This window comes from Onychomys torridus, chromosome 6 (genome assembly GCF_903995425.1).
Source record: "Onychomys torridus chromosome 6, mOncTor1.1, whole genome shotgun sequence".
In the NCBI taxonomy this organism is placed as follows: domain Eukaryota; kingdom Metazoa; phylum Chordata; class Mammalia; order Rodentia; family Cricetidae; genus Onychomys; species Onychomys torridus.
The window spans coordinates 11,082,070-11,105,429 of NC_050448.1; the positions used below are offsets into that span (position 1 = coordinate 11,082,070).

General features: G+C 39.2%; 1 protein-coding gene across 6 annotated transcripts in view; it reads right to left on the reverse strand.

Annotated features, from left to right (window-relative positions):
- Positions 1–23,360, reverse strand: part of LOC118585330 (EGF-like and EMI domain-containing protein 1) — a 739,880-nt gene that overhangs the window by 101,945 nt on the left and 614,575 nt on the right. For 4 of the 6 annotated variants that reach the window (XM_036189745.1, XM_036189742.1, XM_036189744.1 and 1 more), the window contains 6 exons: positions 18,285–18,422; positions 13,927–14,049; positions 11,590–11,712; positions 10,744–10,935; positions 8,601–8,774; positions 4,746–4,874 (listed from right to left, as the gene is read on the reverse strand). In XM_036189745.1, coding sequence (XP_036045638.1) covers positions 4,746–4,874; positions 8,601–8,774; positions 10,744–10,935; positions 11,590–11,712; positions 13,927–14,049; positions 18,285–18,422 — 879 coding nt within the window. The remainder of the gene's footprint in view (positions 1–4,745; positions 4,875–8,600; positions 8,775–10,743; positions 10,936–11,589; positions 11,713–13,926; positions 14,050–18,284; positions 18,423–23,360) is intronic. The other 2 variants (XM_036189746.1, XM_036189748.1) reach the window with 1 other exon arrangement.

Below are 23,360 nucleotides of genomic sequence, written 5' to 3' on the forward strand. Positions count from 1 at the left end.
TTCAGAAAAGGCTGATTCTATGATAACACACCTATTAGAAGTGATGGCCATCATGGGAATACCCGTACAAATTAGTTCAGATAATGCTCCAGCATATGTCTCCAGTAAAATAAAATGAGAGGATTTTTTAAAAATTTATTTTTTTTTTATTTTTTTGCCTATTAAGATATAAAACATGTTACAGGTATGCCACATAATCCCACAGGCCAAGCAGTCATAGAAAGATCAAATAGAACTTCAAAGGAGATGCTAAATAAACAGCAACAGGTAACAATGACTCCTAGAAATAGATTGCATAGTGCTTTATCAACCTTGAATTTTCTCAATGCTGATGAGAAAGGAACAACAGCTGTGGAGAGACATTGGCCAACAGACAAAAGTACAGAGTTAAAACAACTGGTTTATTTAAAAAATGTGTTGACCTCAGAATGGGAAACCAGGATGCATCCTACATTGGGGAAGGGGTTTTGCTTATGTTTCCACAGGAGAAGAAAAGCTATGGATACCAACAATTAATAAAAATTTGATTCGAACAGGAAAAACCCCTAGATGAGGAGAAGTAAAAGCTCATCCACAGATGTGACATCTCTACAAGCTGTAAGAAAAACTTAACAATCAAGTGTTGGGGCAGAGTTCTGTTTTTTATCTTTACAGGATATGACAAATACCCATTTTCCAGAAAACAGAAGGCCTTGAGCATCCAAATATCTACAACAGAAGATAAGAATCTATTAGTACCAATCTGCACAGGGTAAATCTTTCTGCCTAACATCTTTATCTCTTTAACTCTAGAAAAGTTATGGTTCTGATTCAATTATATATCAAGCTGGCTTTGGATTTGGAAGTTGGCTTCCTCCTTCTCTAAACCCAAGCATGTTGCTAAAAGAAAAAATTTAAGACATTCTGTCTCATATTAGAAGAGCCGTCTGGTGTGGAACAGAAGAAAACCAATAAAAAGGGACCATTGTCACCAAGATTCTATTTCTCTCCATGCTTATTCTTGATTTCTTAGAATATCGTTTTATATGTCATGTTATCTTTAAAACCAAACTTTCCACTTTGATATTAATAATGCTCAAGTTTTCCAAAGTAAAAAATAAGCCTTCTCCATTATCAATTTCTGAAGTCTCCAGAAGGAAGATGGGGCCCCACAACAACAACTCTACCCAGTCCAGAATGATGCCATGGTACCTAAGAACATTACTCATGATCAGCTTTGGACTGAAAACTCTTCAGGACAGTTCCAAGATGAGATGGTCCATCATACTACACTTTTAGCCAGAAAATCAGACAATCTTATCCATTTCTGAGACTAGTTGCATACTTTATGGATAGCGCTATTGAAACCTAACAATCTAAGCTCTCTTACAGCACCCCACAGAGATACCATTGATGCATAAACAGCAAAAAATAACTATAAGAGAATGACACCCCTCTCCCAAATGTTTCATTTTTCTCAGGGATATGGATTGACAGTTGTAGCATTGGGGGTCAAACAATAAAATTCAGACTCAGTATTCTTTTTTAGAAAAGGAAAAGGGGAATGGATAGGTATAGGATATTAATATAGATTATTGTATTTATTAGTAAACCAATTTAGTAAAATATCAGTCTTAGATAATATTCACTGATATGGATTCTTGTTTATTGATGCAAATGCAAATTCTTTTTATATTCCTATTTAAGATAAATTATATCTTATAAATGTAGAACTATATGTTATAATGTACATATATTTCTACTCCTGTTTGAAATATTTTGTATCTTGATACAGATGTAAAATTATATTTGTCACACTGTATGTATGTTCTACCTCTGTTTAGGATATTTTGTATATTGATATATGTTTAGGATTATTGTCCTATTGCATATTGTACTATATGTACATTCCTACCTCTGTTTCAGCTATTTTGTGTATTGTTACAATCTTGAGGTCATTGTCCTTGTATGGTACATCTGCTTACAGACTGTTTATCTTGTTAATATGAATCCTTAGTCCTTAAGTTATTTTAGTAGAGAAGACTTACTGAGCTACAGTCACTCATGCTTGTCATTTCTATAGTTACGTTAGGTTCTCCAGACTTACAGAACATATGTCAGATGGATAAGTAGTCTTCAAACACTTCACAGACCTAGAGAATATAGCATTTTAATGTTTTGATAACTTTGAATTCTGTTGACATGAGACACGATTGCTCCTGACAGCACTGATCTGATCCTGAGAGAATGTTGTTCTTCTGAGACATTTCCATCTGGAAGTTTGTCTTCTTGGCACAAAAAAATGGCCTATTGGGCAAAGAAATGCCTTTGACTCTACTTTTGACAATACAAATACTGTCCCTTGGTACAAGCAGGACACACACAAGGAAAAGTGACTCTAGAACTCTGCCAAGATAGTATAGGACGGTCTTTCAGAATTCCTGCTTCTGAGAATGGTCCGACAGATACTCTAGGCCTGTAGCCAATTTGAATGCACCAGCGATACTGAGAAACTTTAGGTGACTGTCCAGGCTGCCAGCTGTCTCTGTCTACTCTTGCAAGAAAGTTGCTTGTGTCCTCCCATTTCTCAGGTATTATTATATTCCTTCTTGGGTCTTTGATGGGATTGGAGACTAACAGTTATAATTACAATCTTCTTGTATCTTAGCTAGAACTTATTAAGTATTAGATTCAGGTTCTTCAAGGTAGGATATCTTTTGGAAGGATTTCTGTAATGTGCATTTACCTATGTTCCAGACTCCTCTGGATTTCAGTATGTGTTTCTTGTTTGGTGTTGTTCTTGTTGATGTAGTTTCATCCTTTCTGGGTCATTATCCCTTATTCCTCCAAGACAATATTTGGTAATCATCCCTATTGTAAATAATTTTTATTAGGTTAGAATTTTCTTATTTAGACAAAAGGGGGAGATGTAGTGGGTAGCTGTTCAAGCTTTGATCTGGAAACACTGCCCCTAGAGTGACAGTAGATAACTGTCACACCTACCTATGACCTGCCCTTGGGGCATAGCTGAGAGGGAGCCCCTTAAGATTTCAAGGTGCATATGTGCTGGGCCCATCTGAATACCATGTGGTTCTGGAAGCTGGATAGGAGACCAAGCCAGAGTTCTCTGCTAGATGGTACCTCATCTCTCCCGGATTCTGTAATCAACCCCTATTGGCTGTAAGTTACCCCAGAAATAAACCTCTCTTGATACCAGATAAATTATGTGGAATTGCCTCATTAATTACAGTTATACTACACTACAGCCACTACACTAGCAGAATTCCTGCGGCACCACTAGCTCTGCACATGTCTTTGCTGCTATCTGGAGGTCCTTGACACACCACATACCTTCCCACCTCGCTCAGGAATGCCCTTTCCTTATGCAGCCTCACCTCATCTCTCTTGTTTGACTTCTCTATAAATCTCTCTTTGTCAAAATCTGAATCTTATTATGGACTTACTTCCAACCACACATCAGTATTTAATTTGCAATACCTATCAACCTTTATAATCTATGTTTGTCAAAACAGGTCACAACTTTTATAGGGCAAGACCAGGGTTGTTTGTTTGTTTGTTTTGTTTTTTTTTTCCTCTGTACCAGGGTTGTCATTCCTGGCAGACCTCGTTGCAACCATTTAGTGTATTTTTAAAAAGATAAACAAATATTTCTCAGAGTGATAAGAATGTGGATGGTGGGCTGGAGGGATAGCTCAGCCATTAAAGGTTAGGCTCACAACCAAAAAATATAAGAATGTGGATGGCTATCAGGAGCCTTTCTGTACTCCAGAATGGAAAGTAAATTTGATTTCCATGTTCTCATGGACTGTGGGAACCTAATGAACTTCCCAATGGAGTCTAGCAAACTCTGAGTAATACCATGTTAATTACCTTTCTTCCTTCAGCAACTGAGCTCTGTCAAACCAGTGGAGGAATGTGGCCTGTACATTGGTTTCTGTGAAGAGTCTAGGTGTGGTCTCTTCCCCTCTCTTGCTCTCTGATTCTGTCCCCCTCCTACTTTTGCCACATGGACCTTACTCTTCTCTCTCTCTCTCTCTCTCTCTCTCTCTCTCTCTCTCTCTCTCTCTCTCTTTCCCCTGTGGAAAGAATAAGTTCTTCCCAGGTCATTCTTCTGGATCCACATCCACAAACCCAACTTTTTCTTGAGAAGTAAACAAAATTCTTTTCTCCTATCAGCTTTATCCTGACTTGCACCACAGCTGCCCAAGTATCTCAGTTACTGTTCTATTGCTGTGAAGAGACACTATGACCACAGCAACTTATAAAAAAAGACATTGAACTGGGGGCTTGCTTACAGTTTCAGAGGGTAAGTTCATGACCATCATGGAGGGGAGTAGGGTGGTAGGTCGGCAGACAAGGTGCTGAAGCAGTGGCTGAAAGCTTACATCTTATCCTCTAGATGAAGGCAGAGAGAGGGTGATACTGGACCTGGCATGGATTTTGAAACCTCAAAACCCACCCCCAGTGACATATCTCCTCCAACAAGCCACACCTTCTAATCCTTCCTAAATAGTTCATCCACTAGGGAGCAAGCATTTGAATACCTGAGCCTATGAGGTTCATTCTCTTTCAAACAACCACAGTAATGGTCTCTCATTTTGTTCTGTTATGCTTGCCATAGCCAAAGCATAACTATATTCTTGTCCATGTAGACACAGTCTTTGAAGTCTTCATTTCTGTCAAAACCCTACCCCAGCCCATGCCCAAATTAACAGTGGCTCATCTTACTGACAGGTCATTTTTACCTTCTTCACAAACTTTCCCATAGACCCCTGGGGGGCATTGGCACTGTCCAGTCTGAGGATCACAGGTGCCTCCGGTCCAACAATTGCAGATGCCCCTGCACTCCCTTCTTCTGGCATCCTCGGAAAAAGCTGTTAGGAAAGGTGAGTGTGTCATGGAACACCCTTGCCCATCACAATGGGAGCCAGGAGGAGAGATCTGAGGAGACGTGGTCTTTCTATTAGGATGGCTACTATATCATTAAAATTCTTAGTACCTTGCAGATGCAGGGTAAAACTCTGGTCTAGTACTAGTTTCTATGATTTGATCACCCCAGGGGAATTCCAGAGGATACATCTGGTTAGAAAAATAATGGCTTAAGGAGATGTTAACAAGGTTCAAATACAAATCTGACCTTACTCTTTAAACTCTAACCCTGGTGGTTTCAACACTACCCAGACACATTTGCTGAAGAACTGTAACCAACTTTAATGAGAAACAAACTGTATCTTTTACTCTGAAAACGGTGGAGAAAACTCAGAGGGGAAAAAATGTCATATTTTAAAAACAGCAATGAATGCAACTAGAGTTCTCTTGGGGGCTTTCAAGGTGTTTTACATTCTCAGATTTTGATGAAATTAAGCAAATGACAATATTCTCTGGTTTGTTCATTCTTTCAGAAGTACCAAGTATCCAGAAATGTAGGCTGAGGAAATTGTGACTATCTTTAATGAGGATCCATGCAACTCTTGAGATAATTGTACTAGCTGTTTTTGTGGATATTTTACCATAAGTTTTATTCTAAAGCTATATTTAAGATGTTGCCTCCTACCAGCTTCAGATTCCTCTTTTATTTTCTCGATGTGCTTATTGATCTTTCTTTCCATCCTGCTCTTTTTCACTGAGACAAGGTCTAATGCACTTAAGATTGACCTTGAACTCATAATGACTTTAAACTTCTAATCCCTCTTCCTCTACCTCTTACATGCTGGAATTGCAGATATGCTCCAAAATGTTTGGTTTATGCAATGTTAGTATTTGAACTCACAGCCCTGTGAGTGTTAGGTAAACGTATTACCAACTGGGCTTACACATTTTTTTCTTAATTTCAAGTCATAGGCTGCCATGAAAGAGTAAGCAGGAGGGAAGGGGGAAATACAAGTTAAAAAGAGGAAAGGACAGGGACGAACAACTGTCAAGTCCCATGTTGTTAATACATGTGTGATATAACTTTGAATTTTCCCAGATTGTATAGAAGGGACGGCTTTCAAAAATGAAGATAAAGAATTCTTAGAGGCTTCCATAGTAGCTGGGCTACGATATATTATTTATATAGCTGATAAATTGGGTTCTCTGCCCCCACCCTACAAAGTAAAATATAATAAATAAAGGATTTTTAAGATAAATTGTTAGAAAAATGTAGAATAAAGATCTGAGAGGAGAAACTGTTAGAAGGTGCATGTCCCAACCTGGAACCAGAGGACTTGGAAGGCATCACAAGCTTTCTGTCCATGGAGTAATCCATGCCTATGAGAGTCATTCTTCTCTTTCCCCTAGATACTCAATGTTCAGTGATTTCATCATAGGATTTCTCCCAATGAGACATGGATCTGTGTGGGGGACCAGCCCACACATTTATTTACCCTAGGGACTCTTGAGAAATGAGGAATAGGAGACTTAGTTATAAATAAAGAGGAGAGAGAAACAGAAAGAAATGCAGGATAGCCTCGAGTGGGCCTGGATTCTTATCCATCAGCCCAGAACTTTATTCCAAAGGGCTATTTATAACAATGCCAAGGGGAGGGGCAAAAGATCTTTGCTAGTTATAGTCAAGTATAGACGCTCGCAAACACCTCGTATCCAGGCCTGTGGTCCAATCATCCTCTTATGCAGTCCTGCTGGGTACAGCCACTAGGAAACCTAGTGGGCTCCAGCAGTTCTGAAAAACCCTGATATTAAAATTGAATAATACACAGTAATACTTAAATCATTTATTAATTTAATTGAACAAGTTCCTGAGAAGTCTAAGTAGATATTTTCATAGTAGACCAAAGAAGATAGGGATAGCATCTACTGAGTAGGGAGGGTTAGAGTTAGGGTTAGGGTCATCTCTGTTGGGATCCCCATTTTTCTGATTTCTACTCCAGTTTATTTTTAATTTCCTAGGTTGCATTTAAAATGCCAATCATCTTTAAAATATATAATTTATATGGATTTTAAAGAATATCCACACTTCCTTTTGATTAAGGAATCAGTTGAAACCTTCTGGTTGATTTGGATTGTTCTGTCTTCCTCCTTAGCCTCTGGTTTCTGAAGCAGATCCTTCCAGAAAGGCTCTGTGAATACTCAGGGCATTTGCAAGGTTGTCCAGGTGTGAAGACATGGACATTTTGTCCTTTTATTACCTGGCTCACTTTAATCTCTCAATGTGAGATTTGTATCAGAAATGCTTTCCTCTGATGCTTCAGAAGTAGATTATCTAGTTTTATTTCCCATGCTACCACATCAAGGACCATGTGTTCAAACCACACAGGAATATCAATAGGCTTGCATGGTAAAGCAAGTCTCTATATTGTAATAATCATATGATGACATTATATACATTTTATACTATGGAGTATGTGATCTTATGGGTCAATATAATTGAGGGTCTCCACCAACATTTGTTCTGTATGTACTGATGTAGTTGGCACTCCAAAGTAGAGTAACTCACAATAAATAAGAATTAATTGTACCTAACCAAGGAGTATACTCTCGGAGAAAGAATGTCAATACAGTAAGATAGAGTGCTTCACATCTAATAGAAAGACCAAGGCTTGCAGAGGCCATCACGTGAAGGTTTATATGACAGGCAGAAATGGATCTTCAGGGTTCCTAGTGGAACAATAGCCACAGAATTTAAAAGAATGCAGAAAATGAAGTAGGCAGTGATTTAACTTCTTAGCAATAGTCAATTGGCAAAGACTATGATAAAGATTAAAAAAATAAGAGGGATTTATAGGAACCTTATTCTGGAAGGTTCCCAGTGACTAGGTATATATTATGTACAGACAGCTGCTTCAAAGGGTCAGAGCAGCAGAGAACATGATCACAGGGATTCGTGGGGAACAGCCTGATCACCCAAATGAGTCATGCTGGCCAAAAGGTGTCACTGTGTCAGGACCTGGGTCCTGTGCCTATGAGATGCAGTAGAACATATCTCTGCTCTTTTTTCCTTGCATGCATGGAGCTAAAAGGAAAAATCTGCTCAACCATCTTCCAGATAACCATGAAGACACATATTTTTAAGTATATGAGAAAGTTAAAAAGAGAAAAAAAAACCCTCAATGTATTTTGTCATATGGAAGTTTTAACTCCTAAAAGCTGTCTTCATTTAAAACACAAATGAAATGATATTTGGATGGTATCATATTTAAATTTTTGATAGTTTATCTTGAGAGATTTATATAAAAAGATTAAACTATCACCATTGGCTATGTTAATGTGATTTTTCAAAGGGAGGAAAAGAGGTAAAAAACAGAAGCAAGCCCAGCTAAACAATTTCATTTTTGAAAATTTTAAGCCAATTCATTGTACTTTGTAACACAAACCTTCCTGCTTTTGTCATTGGGAATGGCTGGCCAACTGTTGGTGATTTATTTGAGCGCAGGGTTTTTATCAGACCAACCTTATTAGGAGCTTTATTAATTTGTTTTGAGGTTTAGCAGGATTTGGAGCATTACCGTCCCCTGAGAATATGAAATCTTTCCTTTCTGTCATATATTCAATTTACAAATGCCAGCATTCACCATCATTCATTATTTGCAACAAATATATTGTATCTCTCAGTAGATAATTAATCAGTATATTTTAGGGTGATTTTTTTGAAGAGAACTCACCCAAAGGAGCTTGTTTGTCCACACCAGTTCTTAAGGTGTTGCTTTCATTGCAAAGAATGCCAGTCCAGCCTTCTGGGCAGAAGCACCTGCTCGTTCTTTCGTGACACCTCCCTCCATTCATGCAGTCCTCACAGCTCAAGCTGCAGTCCAGGCCAAAGGTGCCATCTAAACAGACTGTCATGGGAAACCAGCTTAGTTGGCTCCTAACTATACATATAATCAAAAATAAAGCAAAATTCTTAATTCCCCAAAGAAATCAGATCAGGTATCTTTTCCAAGAAAATTTGGAAGAGGACTTTAGCAAAAAGATAGTTCTCAACACAGAGGCAATTATTTTGGTCAGTTATAATATTAGACTATTGTCCCTTCCATAAAGGGAAATAGGGAAGAAACATAAACCAGGCCTATGACTGATTCTAGAGCACAGAAGGGACATATAGTCCAGGTGTTATTCTTTCCTTTCTAGATTTTTCTATGGATGTATTTTAAAGTAAATTCATATTGAAGCTTAACTATCATGTGTAAGGGTGTACATATCTCAAATACAACTGCCAGCGGCCCACAAACTCAGATTGGGGTATTGTACATTACCTGTCCCCTAAAATGTCAATGCTATTAGTCTCATAATTAAAACACTACCATAATTTCTGACACCACACATTTCTTCTGAACTTTTCATAAATAGAATTGTAAAGTAAGCGCATTTGCAGTCAGGTTTCTGCTGTGGGATGTCTTTCTGTATGCTGTGAATATGTATTGCTCTGACTGGTTGATAACTAAAGCTGTATTGGCCTATGGCAAGGCAGCCTACAGGCAGGCAGGAAATCTAAGCAGTAGGCAAGGAGGAATAAGGCAGACGTGAGAGAGACACCAGCCTACCGCCCAAGGAATAACAGGCCAGCAGACCACTGGTAAGCCACAGAACATGTGGCAAAACATAGATTAATAGAACTAGGTTAATTTAAGATATAAGAGATAGCTAGCAAGAGGCCTGCCATAGGCCATACAGTTTGTAAATAATATTAAGCCTCTGAGTGATTATTTTATAAGGAGCTGCAGGACTGTGGGGCTGGGTGAGAACAGAGAAACCTTACAGCTACTGGTTTCTTTTGTCAACACAACGTTTGTAGTATTCTTCTACACTCTGGGTGCACAAATCTCTTTTATATGTGTATAGTATTGTATTTTTTACTGAATGCAATATATGTACTTCTTCATTCTCTTCTTGATGGATATTATCCTGTTATGAGAAAGCATAGAGGTATTTGTTTGCTCAGTTGTTTACACATGGGCTCATGTTTTGTCCTCATCTTGGTGTGGGGGAGATGGGTGGATGTGGGGCCTTGTGACTCTGTGCAGCGCTGATTTCCACTTTGTCATGTTCATCATGAACTGTGCTGCTCAGTGCTGCACCTACATCAGTTTCTTAACAGCTGTCTGTAGGATTGCATGGCACATCTCATGATTGGCAAATAATCGAAGAGAAGACAGCAGAGATGTAACTGGATTTCTCTTTTTCCAAACCTTGGTCAAACGATTTCACTTGGTCTGTTTGTTGGTCTCAACTACATTTATTCTGATTTTGAATGGCCAAAGCAGCAGAAATTTAATAAAGAAACATTTAAATATTCTACCTTTATGCAGAAGCATTTATAGTCTTATAAATTAATTATAAATTAATACAAATATATTATTGCTAGTTTTGCCTTTATTTTTATTTGTTTATTTATTTAGGTGCATGTATATATATGTACGCATATGTCATGCCATATGTGGTGAGGTTGGGAGTTAACTGTTGGGAGTGGGTTATCTTTTTCCACCATGTGGGTCCTAGATATTGAACTCAGGTCATTCATAGTAGCAAGTCCCTTACTCACTGAACCGTCAACATACTTCTTCACCCCATACTCCCATTTCTACAAATGCCTTCATATATCCCTTTAGTGTATAAAAAATAGAAGTCAAGAGATGATAAATTTATAGAAAGCTCTGCAAAAGTAAAGGTTTTGGTCCCATATTTCTACTAGATCTCCTATCTCAACATTTGATGACCTTAACTATTGATAATGAAATTACTTGGATAATATGCCTGAGTTATCTAATGATGAGGATAGATTAACAATAAAATCATTCCTTCACTCACCCACTCTGTGTAAGGCTGTCAGCTGTTGGAACTCTTCTGCTTCCTGCTCTTCTTCATTATTGTCTTCATCTTCATATGAAGCAATCAGAGAGGGGTCAAGATAAGGGAACGGCTGAGGTGGGTTTTGAACCAGATGGCCTGGAAACCTCAGGATGTCTAGCTCCTCTTCTTCCTCCTCTAGCTGTTCATCATCTAAAGCTCAGACAAGAGAGGAAGAGACTGGTTTTCAACACTGTAGACAGAAGAAGGAAAAAGCAACCAAGCACTTACAGATAGTGAGAGTCTGAACTAGACAGCCAAGCAGGGATAACTGATGGGCAAAGAGCTCTTAGCAGGCTCTTCTGAGGCCCATTGTACCAGCAGCCAGATGCTGCCCGCATGGGGCTGAATTACAGTAGACAGAGTAAAGGGAAATAAAGTAAAGCTAGAAAGAAAAAGGAGGAGGAGGAAGAATAAAGAGGATGGAGGGAATCAGGACAGAGGGAAGGAATGAGAAAGAAGAAAAGAGAAGGAAGGAAGAAAGAAAGAGAGGGAGAGAAGGATGGAGGGTGGAGAGAAAGACAGAGACCTGGAGGAGGGAGGCAATGAGGGTTGTGAGGTTTCCCTCACCAGCACCCTGAAGAACAGGAAGCCAGGCAATGGTGGCACATGCCTTTAATCCCAGTACTTGGGAGGCAGAGGAGACTGGATCTCTGCGAGTTCAAGGCCAGCCTGGGCTACAGAGTGAGTTCCAGGAAAGGCACAAAACTACACAGAGAAATCCTGTCTCAAAAACCAAAAAAAAAAAAAAAAAAAAAGGAAGTGAAAGAAATTTAGGAGACTCAGCACAATCCCTTGGCTACTGACCGAGACAGGTTCTTCCATCACTTCCGATTCTGTAGCCTTCTTCACAGGCACAGTCATATGTCCCCACAGAGTTGATGCACAGCTGGCTACAGTCCACATTGACATCCAAGCACTCATCCACATCTAGGGAGAATAGAGTTAACCAGCATCTGCCCTTTGTGGCACTATGTGACCTTCATTAACCAGCAGCAGCATCCTGCCACACAGAAAGCAGGTATACCCCTCAATATCAGGTATACCTAGTGACTGGCTTTCATTCATTTGCAAGATTACTGAAGACTGGCCACATAAACCGGGATTTCTGATGCCTTCTTCATGTAGCTTGGTGAAGAACATAAAACTTAAATTCAATGAATCCAAACTGTGCCTTATTCTGCAGAAATGTACTAACTTCTCAGCTTAAGTATGTGAGTGGATACTGATTAAAAACAAAAACAAAAACAAACAAACAAAAAACAAAAACAACAACAACAAAAAAAACTCCATGCAGGGTCTATGGAGAACTTTTGACACAGAAGAATACTAAACAGTCTGTCCTCATGTAACTACAAGATTTGTGACTGAGTCTGACTTTATATTTATTCAGTGTGTTAGATATACGGCAAGTCCCAGACTGAAGCCACACTCCAGCTTTACCTCAGATGGTGCACACCTTACCCCTGTGGATATACCCAAGTGTGTGCATTTGTGCCATGCAATCATATCTTGGCTCACTCCTCTTAGGAGCAGATGGTGCATAAAATGCAGCTTTTGTTGGCTCTGTTAATTGGATGGAAATGATAAATGGTAATATACTCCACTGTGTTTAGTGTATATAGATAGCACAGTGTGTTTTTCTTTGATCTATACTGAAAGGTTGGCTTGTAGTAGTTTAAAGCTTGGCTACCAGCAGAATTCAGGATCAGTTTTTGTAAGCAATGAAACTCCACTTTCTCTGTGACATTAATGTCATATATTTGACTTGATACCGGAGTAGATAGTAATATTATGACCTCTGTACAGATTTCAAGAAAGTATGTTTTTGATAATAATAATAATAATAATAATAATAATAATAATAATTGCAAAATGAAAAAATCAATTACATATTTAAGATAATTTTGGTTTTAATTATTTTAAAGTAAGCATACAAAGCAATTGATTGTACACATGTTTATACACATATGCCATTTAATTTTATTCTCATTCTTATCTTCCCTCCTTGCCCTACCCTACCCTTTGTCCTTATTTTTAATCCCTTCCTCCCCTATAGTCTGCCCTTCTTTTATGTCACTTGTATCCCATCACACTCTAGCCCCTCCCACTTACCATCTCTCCTGTATCCCATCACACTCTTAGCCCCTCCCACTTACCATCTCTCCTGTATCCCATCACTCTCTAGCTCCTCCCACTTACCATCTCTCCTGTATCCCATCACACTCTTAGCCCCTCCCACTTACCATCTCTCCTGTATCCCATCACACTCTAGCCCCAACCACTTACCATCTCTCCTGTATCCCATCACACTCTCTAGCCCCTCTCACCTATCATCTCTCCCTTCCCATTTTCTGTCTCTTTTTTATTTTCATGGCACAAAGGAATTTAAATTTTGATTATGCACATGAAAGAAAATGTAGTAATTGTCTTTTTGGATCTGCTTTATTTCGCTTCATATAAATGACCCCTTCTGAAAACTGCCTAATTTCATCTTTCTTGGGATGGATGAAATTCTGTTGTATATATGTACCACATTTTCTGCCATTCTTCTGCTGATGGACATCCAGGCTGGTTCTGTGTCTTGGTTATTGTGAGTAGGGCAGCAATAATGATGGATGTGAAATACCATGTGGCATGTTGACCTCACCCTTACATTCTATACAGAGTGGGGGCGGGGCTCTGGTATATGGTAGTTCTTTCATTTTTCTTGTCTTGAAAATGATTTTCAGCAACCAACTCTGTAATTGCAGTCCAGCATGCTAGAGATGATTCCATCAGCAGTGTGTTACTCACCCCTAATCTCTCCTCCACATACATACATGTGAAAAGTATATGGACCAATGATCATCATACTGATCAGAGCTGCCTTTAGTGGAGTGCTTATCTAAGCCAGACTTCATGCTAGCACTTTACCTTTATTATAAACTTCCCTTAATTTACTTCCTAACCCTAGTGCTGTCTTTATGCCACTAACGAAGACCTCAGGTTCTTCAAAGTTAGGGCCACCAAAGTACATGTACTTTCACATGGCACAAACACACAGAATTCCACATTTCCTAAGTGTGGAAGACACCTGCTTCCCAGTTCCTGCCACTTGATTGCACATCACATCAGTCTTTCCATGAGAGCTCAGGAATTTACCATCACATCCACAACCATCGGAACTGATCTGAAAGCCTTCCTGACAGCCACACTGGTAGCCTCCTGAATAGTTGATGCAGAGCTGAGCACAGCAGGCATCTCCGCTTTCACATTCATCAAAGTCTGAAGGGCAAAGGGCAAAGGACATTTGTGTTACTTCAGGAAGCAGAATTCAACAAAACTGCAGAAGCTCTGAGAGGCCTCATTTCTAAATTACAACTGATTAACCATTTCCCACCTCTCAGGCCATGTAGTACAGACACTAAAGAAACTATTACACAAAAATAATGACACCTACTTTCTTGTGCATTCCTTTCATGTCTGTTACTTAATTTAAATGAATGTAAATAAGCTTGAAATGCATTTATAAGCATAGGAAAAGAGATCTCTGCTTTTTTTCCAGTTTAAAAAACAATCTGACCGAATAACAGAACTTGAGGAAGAAAAAGACAGAATTGAGACCAAAGATCCAAAGAACTCCATTTAATAATAGTTGACAGCTGCAGAAAGGACAGCCCCAGACTTCATGAGGTGCCTCTTCTTCAAGACCTTAGATCAAAGAGTGTTCCCAAGGAAACATTCCCCTCACACCCAGCCAGGGAGAGGAGTAAACACTGCATGTCTGTGAGAAGGAGGAGATACATTTACTTCCTTCACATATTGTGTATTGAATTACAGAGTATTTCAGAGTGTTAGCTCAAACATGCTGAGGATGCATTGAGTGGGGGTTTGGTACAGCTGTGACATCATTCCCCTGGAGTGTCTTGCCAGGTGAGCTGTTGTGTATATAGCACTATCATTCGAGAATTCTAAAATCCTGAATGCTTGTTCTTAAGACTCAGCTGGCCTGGGGAAAATCAAAACGCTCCAGTAGTTGTCAATGAAACCATTCAGCCAAACAGCAATCTACTTGGCCTGAGTTTTAAAGGGTCATTCTGAGCATAAGAGTGAAAGGGTACAGGAGACACTCACTGTTACTCTCTGCTCTGGGCCGCCTGGGATTACATGATGAAGGTGTTGGCTCTTAGCCCCTGGCTCAGTTCTAGCCTCTGTGTGTTGAGCAGTTTGATTGGGTGGCTGTCACTGCTGAGTTTACAGAATCCTATTGCTCCAGGACTACATGAGTGACCACAGGTACAAAGAGGTCAATGCCTCAATTAACCTTGGAAGGGTCAGTAGACTCACCGAAATGAACACAAGAGACATGAAGGAAAGGAAATGCAATCAGTCAGTCAAGGTGAGGGGTCACCATAAACTATCTAAATGAAGGTCATTTGGGCACAATGCATTTTTTTCTCCTGTAAAATGTCACAAGGAGCTCCACTCAAAAGATTACAGATATTAGTTTTTGTCATATTAAGCCTTTCTCTGGCCTTTAGATTAAAGAAGGTGAACACAAAAGATAAAAAACAAAAGATAAAACATTTTTTATTTCATTTAAAACAGTAGTCTTTGTGTGTGTGTGTGTGTGTGTGTGTGTGAGAGAGAGAGAGAGAGAGAGAGAGAGAGAGAGAGAGAGAGAGAGAGAGTTTTAATTTTAGATATTTTTCTTTTCTTTTTGGTTAAAAAAAAAAGCCTTCTTACCAACAGCGCCTCACAAGCCTCAGCTAGCAAGGGGCTAGATGCATCACATAGTCTGAAAATATTTCCCTTGTTCTGATAGTTATTATATGTTATAATATAATATATAAAAGTCAGATTTTCTTGCCATTTTCATTCCTCTGGGGAAATTTCTTACCTTGCACACTGACTTCAGTTCAAAAGCTCAACAGAAACTTACCTTTTCTATGGTAGAATTTGTGTGTGTGTGTGTGTGTGTGTGTGTGTGTGTGTGTGTGTGTGTGTGTTGCACATGTATCATGGGTCTCTCCACTTCATGTCTTTATGTTTTGAGAAAAGGTCTCTTAGTCACTGGATCAGCTGGTCAAGGGTATGCTCTTGTATCAACCTCCAAGTTCTGGGATTACAGGCCCAGCCTTTTATGTGGGTACTAGGGAACAGAATTCAGGTTTTCACACTTACAGACTTCACAGGATTAGACCTCATTCAAGTCTTCTCTAGAAAACACTGTCACTTAAACCTTTATACCAGCTGCTTTCTATAGTTCTTTATTTCTTTTCACAGCCTTAATGAAATCATTGCTTGTCTGTGTTCCTCATTTGTTCATAATTTACAGCCTTTGCTTGCTGTGCAGAATGCAACATAACTATAGAGACAGAACGCACCACCCACCTGAACAGAAAGATCTAACTCCCAAACTGGAAGACTCAGGATACTGAGGTGAAATTCTCAAACACTTGGCTCTGAAAAGCATGAGAGCAGAAAAACTCCATCCTCTGTTCAGTAGCTGAAGAAATCTTACAAATACTTCCTAGTTTCTAGCTGTTTGGTTAACTTGGCATTCCTCACTGGATCAGACAAGTCTCCCTCCAATGACATGTTACCCTTTCTCTAGGTTTCAGCACTGGGCTTCCGCCCTTCCGTGAGGGTAACCACTGGCATGCTAGCTGGACTGTTTGCATCTTTTCTTGTACATTCCCACCTTTAGAAAATACCTCATAGTAACTAACATATGATAGAACTCATGGCTGGTTTTACCAAGAAACAAGAAGGGTGACCTCATGGTCTAAGTAACTTGTTACTTTGCCCTAGTGAAATCTAGTCTTCAGAAATAAGCATTTTTATTATTGAAAAAATGAAACAAAATGAACCATAAGCAGTGTAACATTGCCTTGTTGACTGCTGAAATCTTATCAATATGCAATTTTCTGCATTCTGACCCTAGCAGATGCTATATTTTTTCTATCTGTAAATAAGTTAAGTTTCCTGAGTTGTACTTTTCAAAGACTAAAGACATCAAGGTTTAAAAGAATATAAGAATAAATACATGTATAAAAATATAAAGAAATATAGCTTTTCAGTTTTCTTTTTATTTAGTACACATGAAAAGTAAAATGAGGAGGGAAAAGAAAGAAGGAAGAAAGGAGGTAAAGAGGAAGAGAACCATTCATTTCTTTCATAAATTTAAATGTTAATGAGACAGAAGATGTGGCATACTTTTCATTGCAGGAGCCACACGGAAAACAACTGGTTCTGATCTGCTGGCGCCATGGACTCCCAGCAGTGTGGAAGGCACTGCTGGATCAGGAAACGAATGCAATGGCTTCATTTGGGCTTCAATAGTTTTGTGAGACCAGAACACTTAAATTCCATGAGATCATTCTCTCATAAAGTACAAAACCAAATAACCAAACTCAGTGTTTACATCACTTCTCCATTATTGCTTTAGACTGTCTCACACCACACTGAGGAGTGTGCAGAGAAAGTGAGGTCTTCTAGCACTCATGTTATCGCTTTAAAGAGCAAAAACACATGTCATCATTAAGGGAAATGCACTATCTCCATTTTAGAATGAAGACGTCACTATCTGGGGGCTTGGAACGTTTCAGAAGCAGAGCACAGCAGTGCCACTTCATACTTGCTCCCGTGCTTAGCAGAGAAACGCTGGGGGATTTCCATTTGGCATCTCTTTATGAGGGAAGGCTGAGTTGGGATTATTGTCCTCATTGTTGAAAAGGATAGAAACAATAATTGTTACAAATGATAAATGAATGAAACTAATGATGGAAATTCTAGCAATATTTTCTTAAAGCCATCCATCAAAAATGGGTTTAGGAGCTGAAGACATGGCTCTGTGGTTAAGAAGATGTATTGCTCTTGCAGTGGACCCAAGTTATCTTCACAGCACCCATATCAGGCAGCTTACAGTCACTAAAACCTCTCAGTCCAGGAGATCTGAATCCCTCTTCTGGACTTAGTGGCCACCTGCACTCACAGGTACACCTACCCATGCAAAAACACACAACTAGGACATAATTTAAAAATGCGTTGAGTCGGGATGTCCAAAGAATGATTATCTTTTAAACTTTCCTTTTGTTAATAGCTGCCATAGCACAGTTGAACATTCATCTAATTCACTACCAAATTGAAAACCAAGGAACTGATTTCATTTCTGCTTGAGGTAGGAAGACTTGGGACCCACAGTTATATATATTGTAAGCATATAAATTTAGTAGGTTAGACAGACCTTAGAATATTTTCCCAAAACAAAACAATAATTTTTATTCACATAGAGTTAATAGCCCATATATCTCATTAAACTAATCTCAATCTCCTTAATTTTGAGGTAAATATCCAAGTATAATGATGTTTTTGCTGTGTAACAGTGGTCAGAGGCATAGTTTAATGCCTCTTCAGTCTGAGGGTTGCAGCTCAGACCTTAGCAATGTGTATTAACATGTAAGTGCTGAATGAGTCCAGAGAAACTCTGAATGAAGGCAGCATTTAGCAAACATTACCTATGCATGTTTTCTCATCTGTGTCGAGCTGATGTCCGTGGTTACAGGAACAATGGGGTCCACCAATGGCAGGTTCACAGTGATGAGAACAACCACCATTGTTCTTTTCACAGACATTTACAATTTCTAACTCAATTCCTTTCCAAAACAAGCAAGAGAGGTTATTAGTATAACAATAGAGAAATTGGAATATATGTTAACAATGCACATACTTTCTCTTTTGAGAGGATGACACACTGTACTGGAAATACATCAACACTTTACAGATAGAAAATTAAAATTCTAAGGTATATCACGAGCATTATACATGCCTAAATTGTATTGAACTATTGAGTGATGGGAAGAAATGATAAGTCAGGTAATAAGAGGATAAGAAAGGCAATAATGAGCCCATCAGTGGCTACTAAATACTTTAAAAAACACTTCCTTTAGGGGATCCAAAGTGTGTGTGTGTGTGTGTGTGTGTGTGTATTTATAAACTGATGATTGTTCTTTTCAGTGCCCATGGGTTCATAAAACTACTGTTAAAAGTTACTTGGGGTTCAAGAGATCCTGAACTGATCATCTGTAAGTTGCATCATGAGAGAGTGCTAACCAGCTTTGATGCATATAAAGCACACTTACCATATTAGCATACTGTTAATTTGGAAACATGTCACCATCCCTGGCATATGCTAGAAATTTGGACATATTGGTGAACATCAGACTCATTGTATGAATGATGACTGGCCTGAGCATGCAGCCATTGTAGCCTCTGATTTTCTAAATGAAAACACAAGAAGTAATAGGGTACCTGACTCGGTGTTTAAAGTATAAAATTTCAAGGCTCTGGCCACTGCTTATTTTATCATTTCTATCACTCTTTGTGCAGGCACTCTGATCTCATTGACTGTACCCATATTAGCTTCTTTCCTTTGGTCTTACTGCCAGAGACCTTTGGAAGAAGGATGTGAAAGAGAACAGGACAAATGTACCTGGGACTGTGGCCCTCCTTGGGAGCATGTTTCATCCTTGACACTGGATGGAGACACAAGAGTTTGCTCAACCACACAGCCTCCTGCTGCAGCACACAGCAGCCTGTATGTCCCCAACCAGCACTGCAGGTACCTGTCACTCTCACCCCACTGTGCTTTCACTGTTTTGCTTTAGCAACTCACAGCAAATATTCAAAATTACATTCCCAAAGATTGGTGAAATAAATGGAGATTACATTAATCAATTGACTGTTGAAAGAAGACATCTCTCTCTCTGGGCTGAAGACAGAAAACCAGAACGTATAAAGGACTGAAGGGCAAAGTACTTTTTATGCATATACTAATATTGAACACATGACACAGACCTGAACTGATTTTCTTGTTTGCCCCTGTCAGCCATGTAAAGAGGTATTTAAATCATCCTTGTTATCTTCTAATCCATCAGGGCAATCCTCACTAGTTTCCAGATGGTAGGATCCAGAGGGGTCAAGGATACCACAAGAAAACCCACAGAATCAACTAAGCTGAGTTCATTGGGGCTCACAGAGAATGAACCAATAACCAGAGAGCCTGCATGGGACTGACCTAGGCCCTCTGTATATATGTGACAGTTGTGTAGCTTGATCTTCTTGTGGGACTCCTAACAGTGGGCACAGGGCCTGTCTCTGACTCCTTTATTGGCTTTTGGCACCCTATTTGTCATACTGGGTCTCCTTGCCCACCCTTAACACAAGAGGGTGGGGGTGCTTAGTCTTACTGCAACTTGATGTGCCATGTTTTGTTGATACACATGGGAGGCCTACCCTTTTCTGAATAGAAATAGAGGAGGAGTGGATTGGGGGGCGTGGCTGAGGGCAGCTTGTGGGAAGGGACTACAAAGACAGGAGGGAGGGGAAACTGAAGCCAGGATGTAAAATAAATAAATATTAAAAACATACTGTGTGTATTTATCTAATTCCTAAACTGTATAAATAGACTTAAAAGTAATGTTAAGATTTTCATAACAGTTTAAAAACAGGTTCAGAAACAACAAAACACTTTGTCTCAAGTAATAGAGTTCATAAATGGGTGAGTTTTCTGACCCAAGATGACTTCTATACAGTACCAACCACAAGGCAAAAATAATTTGATTAACAGTTTAAATTTAAATTTATAAACATTAATAACATCTCTTTTCAGAAAGTGCCCCCAAATCTGAAAATAACTCAAATTTTATTAGATGGGTAAATAATAAACCAGTTGTGATGTGTCTATTCAGCAAAATAGCCCTCACCAAAGAAAAGCCAGCTCCTCAAGGAAGAAGTAACTTGCCTGGATCTCGAAGGCCTTTCCTCAATGAAAGTTCGTGCAGTGTATAACATACTTCCTCAGTGCTCTGATTCCAGGGATGTAGAGCAGACCAGTAACTTTCGGATGCTAGTCATGGGTAGGAATAGGGGACAACCAAGTGGAACTCCAAAGTGTTTTCTAAAGTGACTAAGTTACTTCATCCTGGTGACAAGGGTTTCCTAAAACTATGCATATTGCCGCTGGTAGTATTAAAGAAAAGCTCATTTTATTGCCTCTGAACTTGTAAAAACATACAAGCTCGTAGGTCTCACCTTCTTCTCCAGCAACTGTTGCATGGTCTGAGTCTTGGTCCCTGTTCCTTTCACCTGCTCTCTAGGCTTCCCTAATCTCTCCTGGATATTTGATATCATTCTTTTGTGACTCTGGTTCCCAGGCAAAGTTTTCTTTTTGTTCCTACATCGCCCCATTTCCATATGAACTCATTCTTGCTCACAGCTTAAACATCATTCCCCCAACCTTGACCTTCACTAATATCTAGATTAATTTTTTTCTATTTAAAAAATGGGTAGACATTTTCAGCATTTAATTTCACATGGGTCACCAAACTTGACACACCAAAGATAGAACTGGTGACTGTTGAATTCACTCCCTGTCTCCCGGCTGGCTGTGTTTTTCCCTTAGGCCCCACACTTGCATAAAATTCATTAGTATTCTCCTGATTGGTGAGGCTTGAGACCTTGAATTATTCTTGATCTTTTCCTTACACACTCTGAGCAACACTTGAATAGTACACCCAAACCTGTTTTAGCAGTATCCAGCTTACTCCCTGAGTTCAACCCACCACCATGGCTTATCTTAGGACTCTAACTTTACTTTCGCATGACTCACTATATGTTCCCTATAGAATGGTCATTTTGTGTGTGTGTCTGTGTGTGTCTGTCTGTCTGTCTGTCTGTACAGGTGTGCGTGTAAGCATGTGTATAGGCCAGAGGTTGACCTTGGATAGCATCTTTATTTGCCCTCTACATTGTTTTCTAAAACAGGCTTTCTCATTGAGTTTGGAGCCACTAATTTGGCAAGACACACTGGCCAGTGAGGCCCAGGGAGCCTCCAGTGTCTGTCCAGCATTGGAATTATAGACATACATAGCCACATCCAGCTTTTTACTTTGTTTCTGGATATTTAAATTGAGGTCTTCATTTTTCCATGGCAAGCACTTTATTTCCTGAGCCACTCTCCTGCCCTGCAGTGATTTTAAAATAAAAAGAATACCCCACAAGTCTTTGTAGAAGACTTTGTACCTTCACATCACATCTAGGATAAAATCCAAGCACCTCTGAATGGTCTAAGGTCTGCATGATGTGACGCCTCTCTCTCTTTGCCTTGGAGCTTCATTCTACCCCCGCCCTTGTTCACTCTTTCCAGTCCTGATGAGCTTCTTAGCTGAACTCCAAACCAGCCAGCTCAGCCTCCCCTAAAGCCGTTCTTCTTACCATTCTATTTCCTTCTCTTGGATTGTCTTTGAAATATAAAAACTTCAGTTTCTTTTACCTGATCCAGAGAGTTTTAGATTTTGATTTTTTTTCAGATTTAGGGTGTGTATGTGTGTGTGTGCACATGCACACACAAGTGCACACGTGATATATATATATATATATATATATATATATATAGATAGATAGATAGATAGATATAGATAGATATTTCAATATGAGATCCATTTCTCAACACCAGACTCATTTGTGGTTCCTACTTTCTGTAGACAGGTAGCCTAAAGGTAATATCACACAATGGTGTTGGTGCACACTCCTTGCTTTTATTACAATCTACCACATAAGAACAAGTGTGGAGCCTTCCACTTGGTTCTGTGTCAGTACTTCAATGAGGTAGGTGTTGGGAGCATTGCAGAGTTTATGTTTTCAGTTACCAACAAGCAGCCTGCAGTATCACAGTGGGATATGATAATGAAGATGTCTTGGATGACTTTTGTTTTTATCTCGTCTGTATGAATTCACCACCATCTACATCTTCAAGGATCCACTGGTTTCCTCTACTTCCTTGGGCATGGAACACGCTCATGGTATACATACAGATTTTCAGGTAAACACTCATACAATAGAGTAAACAAACCTGAAAAGTTAAATGAATCAGTGGCACTAGACATGGGCAAAGCTCTCATTCATTTTGACAACAGGTGTCAGAGACAAAAGCTGGCCTCTTATTCATGAATGTAAGCTCCAACTCAGCACTGGCCTTACAATCCTCATTTCCTTCTATGCCACCAGCTTTACTTGTCCATCATTACCTATCCCCTGTGGACATTAAGAGTTTGGATTCCTAGAGAAGACTGTTTTTAGGTCATTGGAAACTATAATCATTTCTCCAACACTCATCAACTTTTAAGGAAAAACACAGGGAAGAATCTGTTAGAAGAATTCTGTGTATACTTTCCCCATCCTTGCTAGGTACCTGTGGTGCTGTCTGCTGGTGTTTTTTTTTTTTTAAGTCATATATATCTAATATTATAATAATCTCATTAAAACATAGGATGAAAATGGTTTGAACTGTGTGTAATGCTATAATAGCAGCACTTGGGAGGCAGAGCCAAGAGTAGTATTCATGAATTCCAGGATATATAGCAAGTTTGAGGCTGGCTAGGACTATGATGTCTCAAAAAAAAAAATAGGACAAACAACCTCAGATCTGCAACTCACCACAAGAAGTCAGCTAATATTTTGGGTTCTTGAACTGAATAATTTACAATGAGTTACTTTCATAGTATATAAAAAAAAATCACTCAGGGGCCACAGAT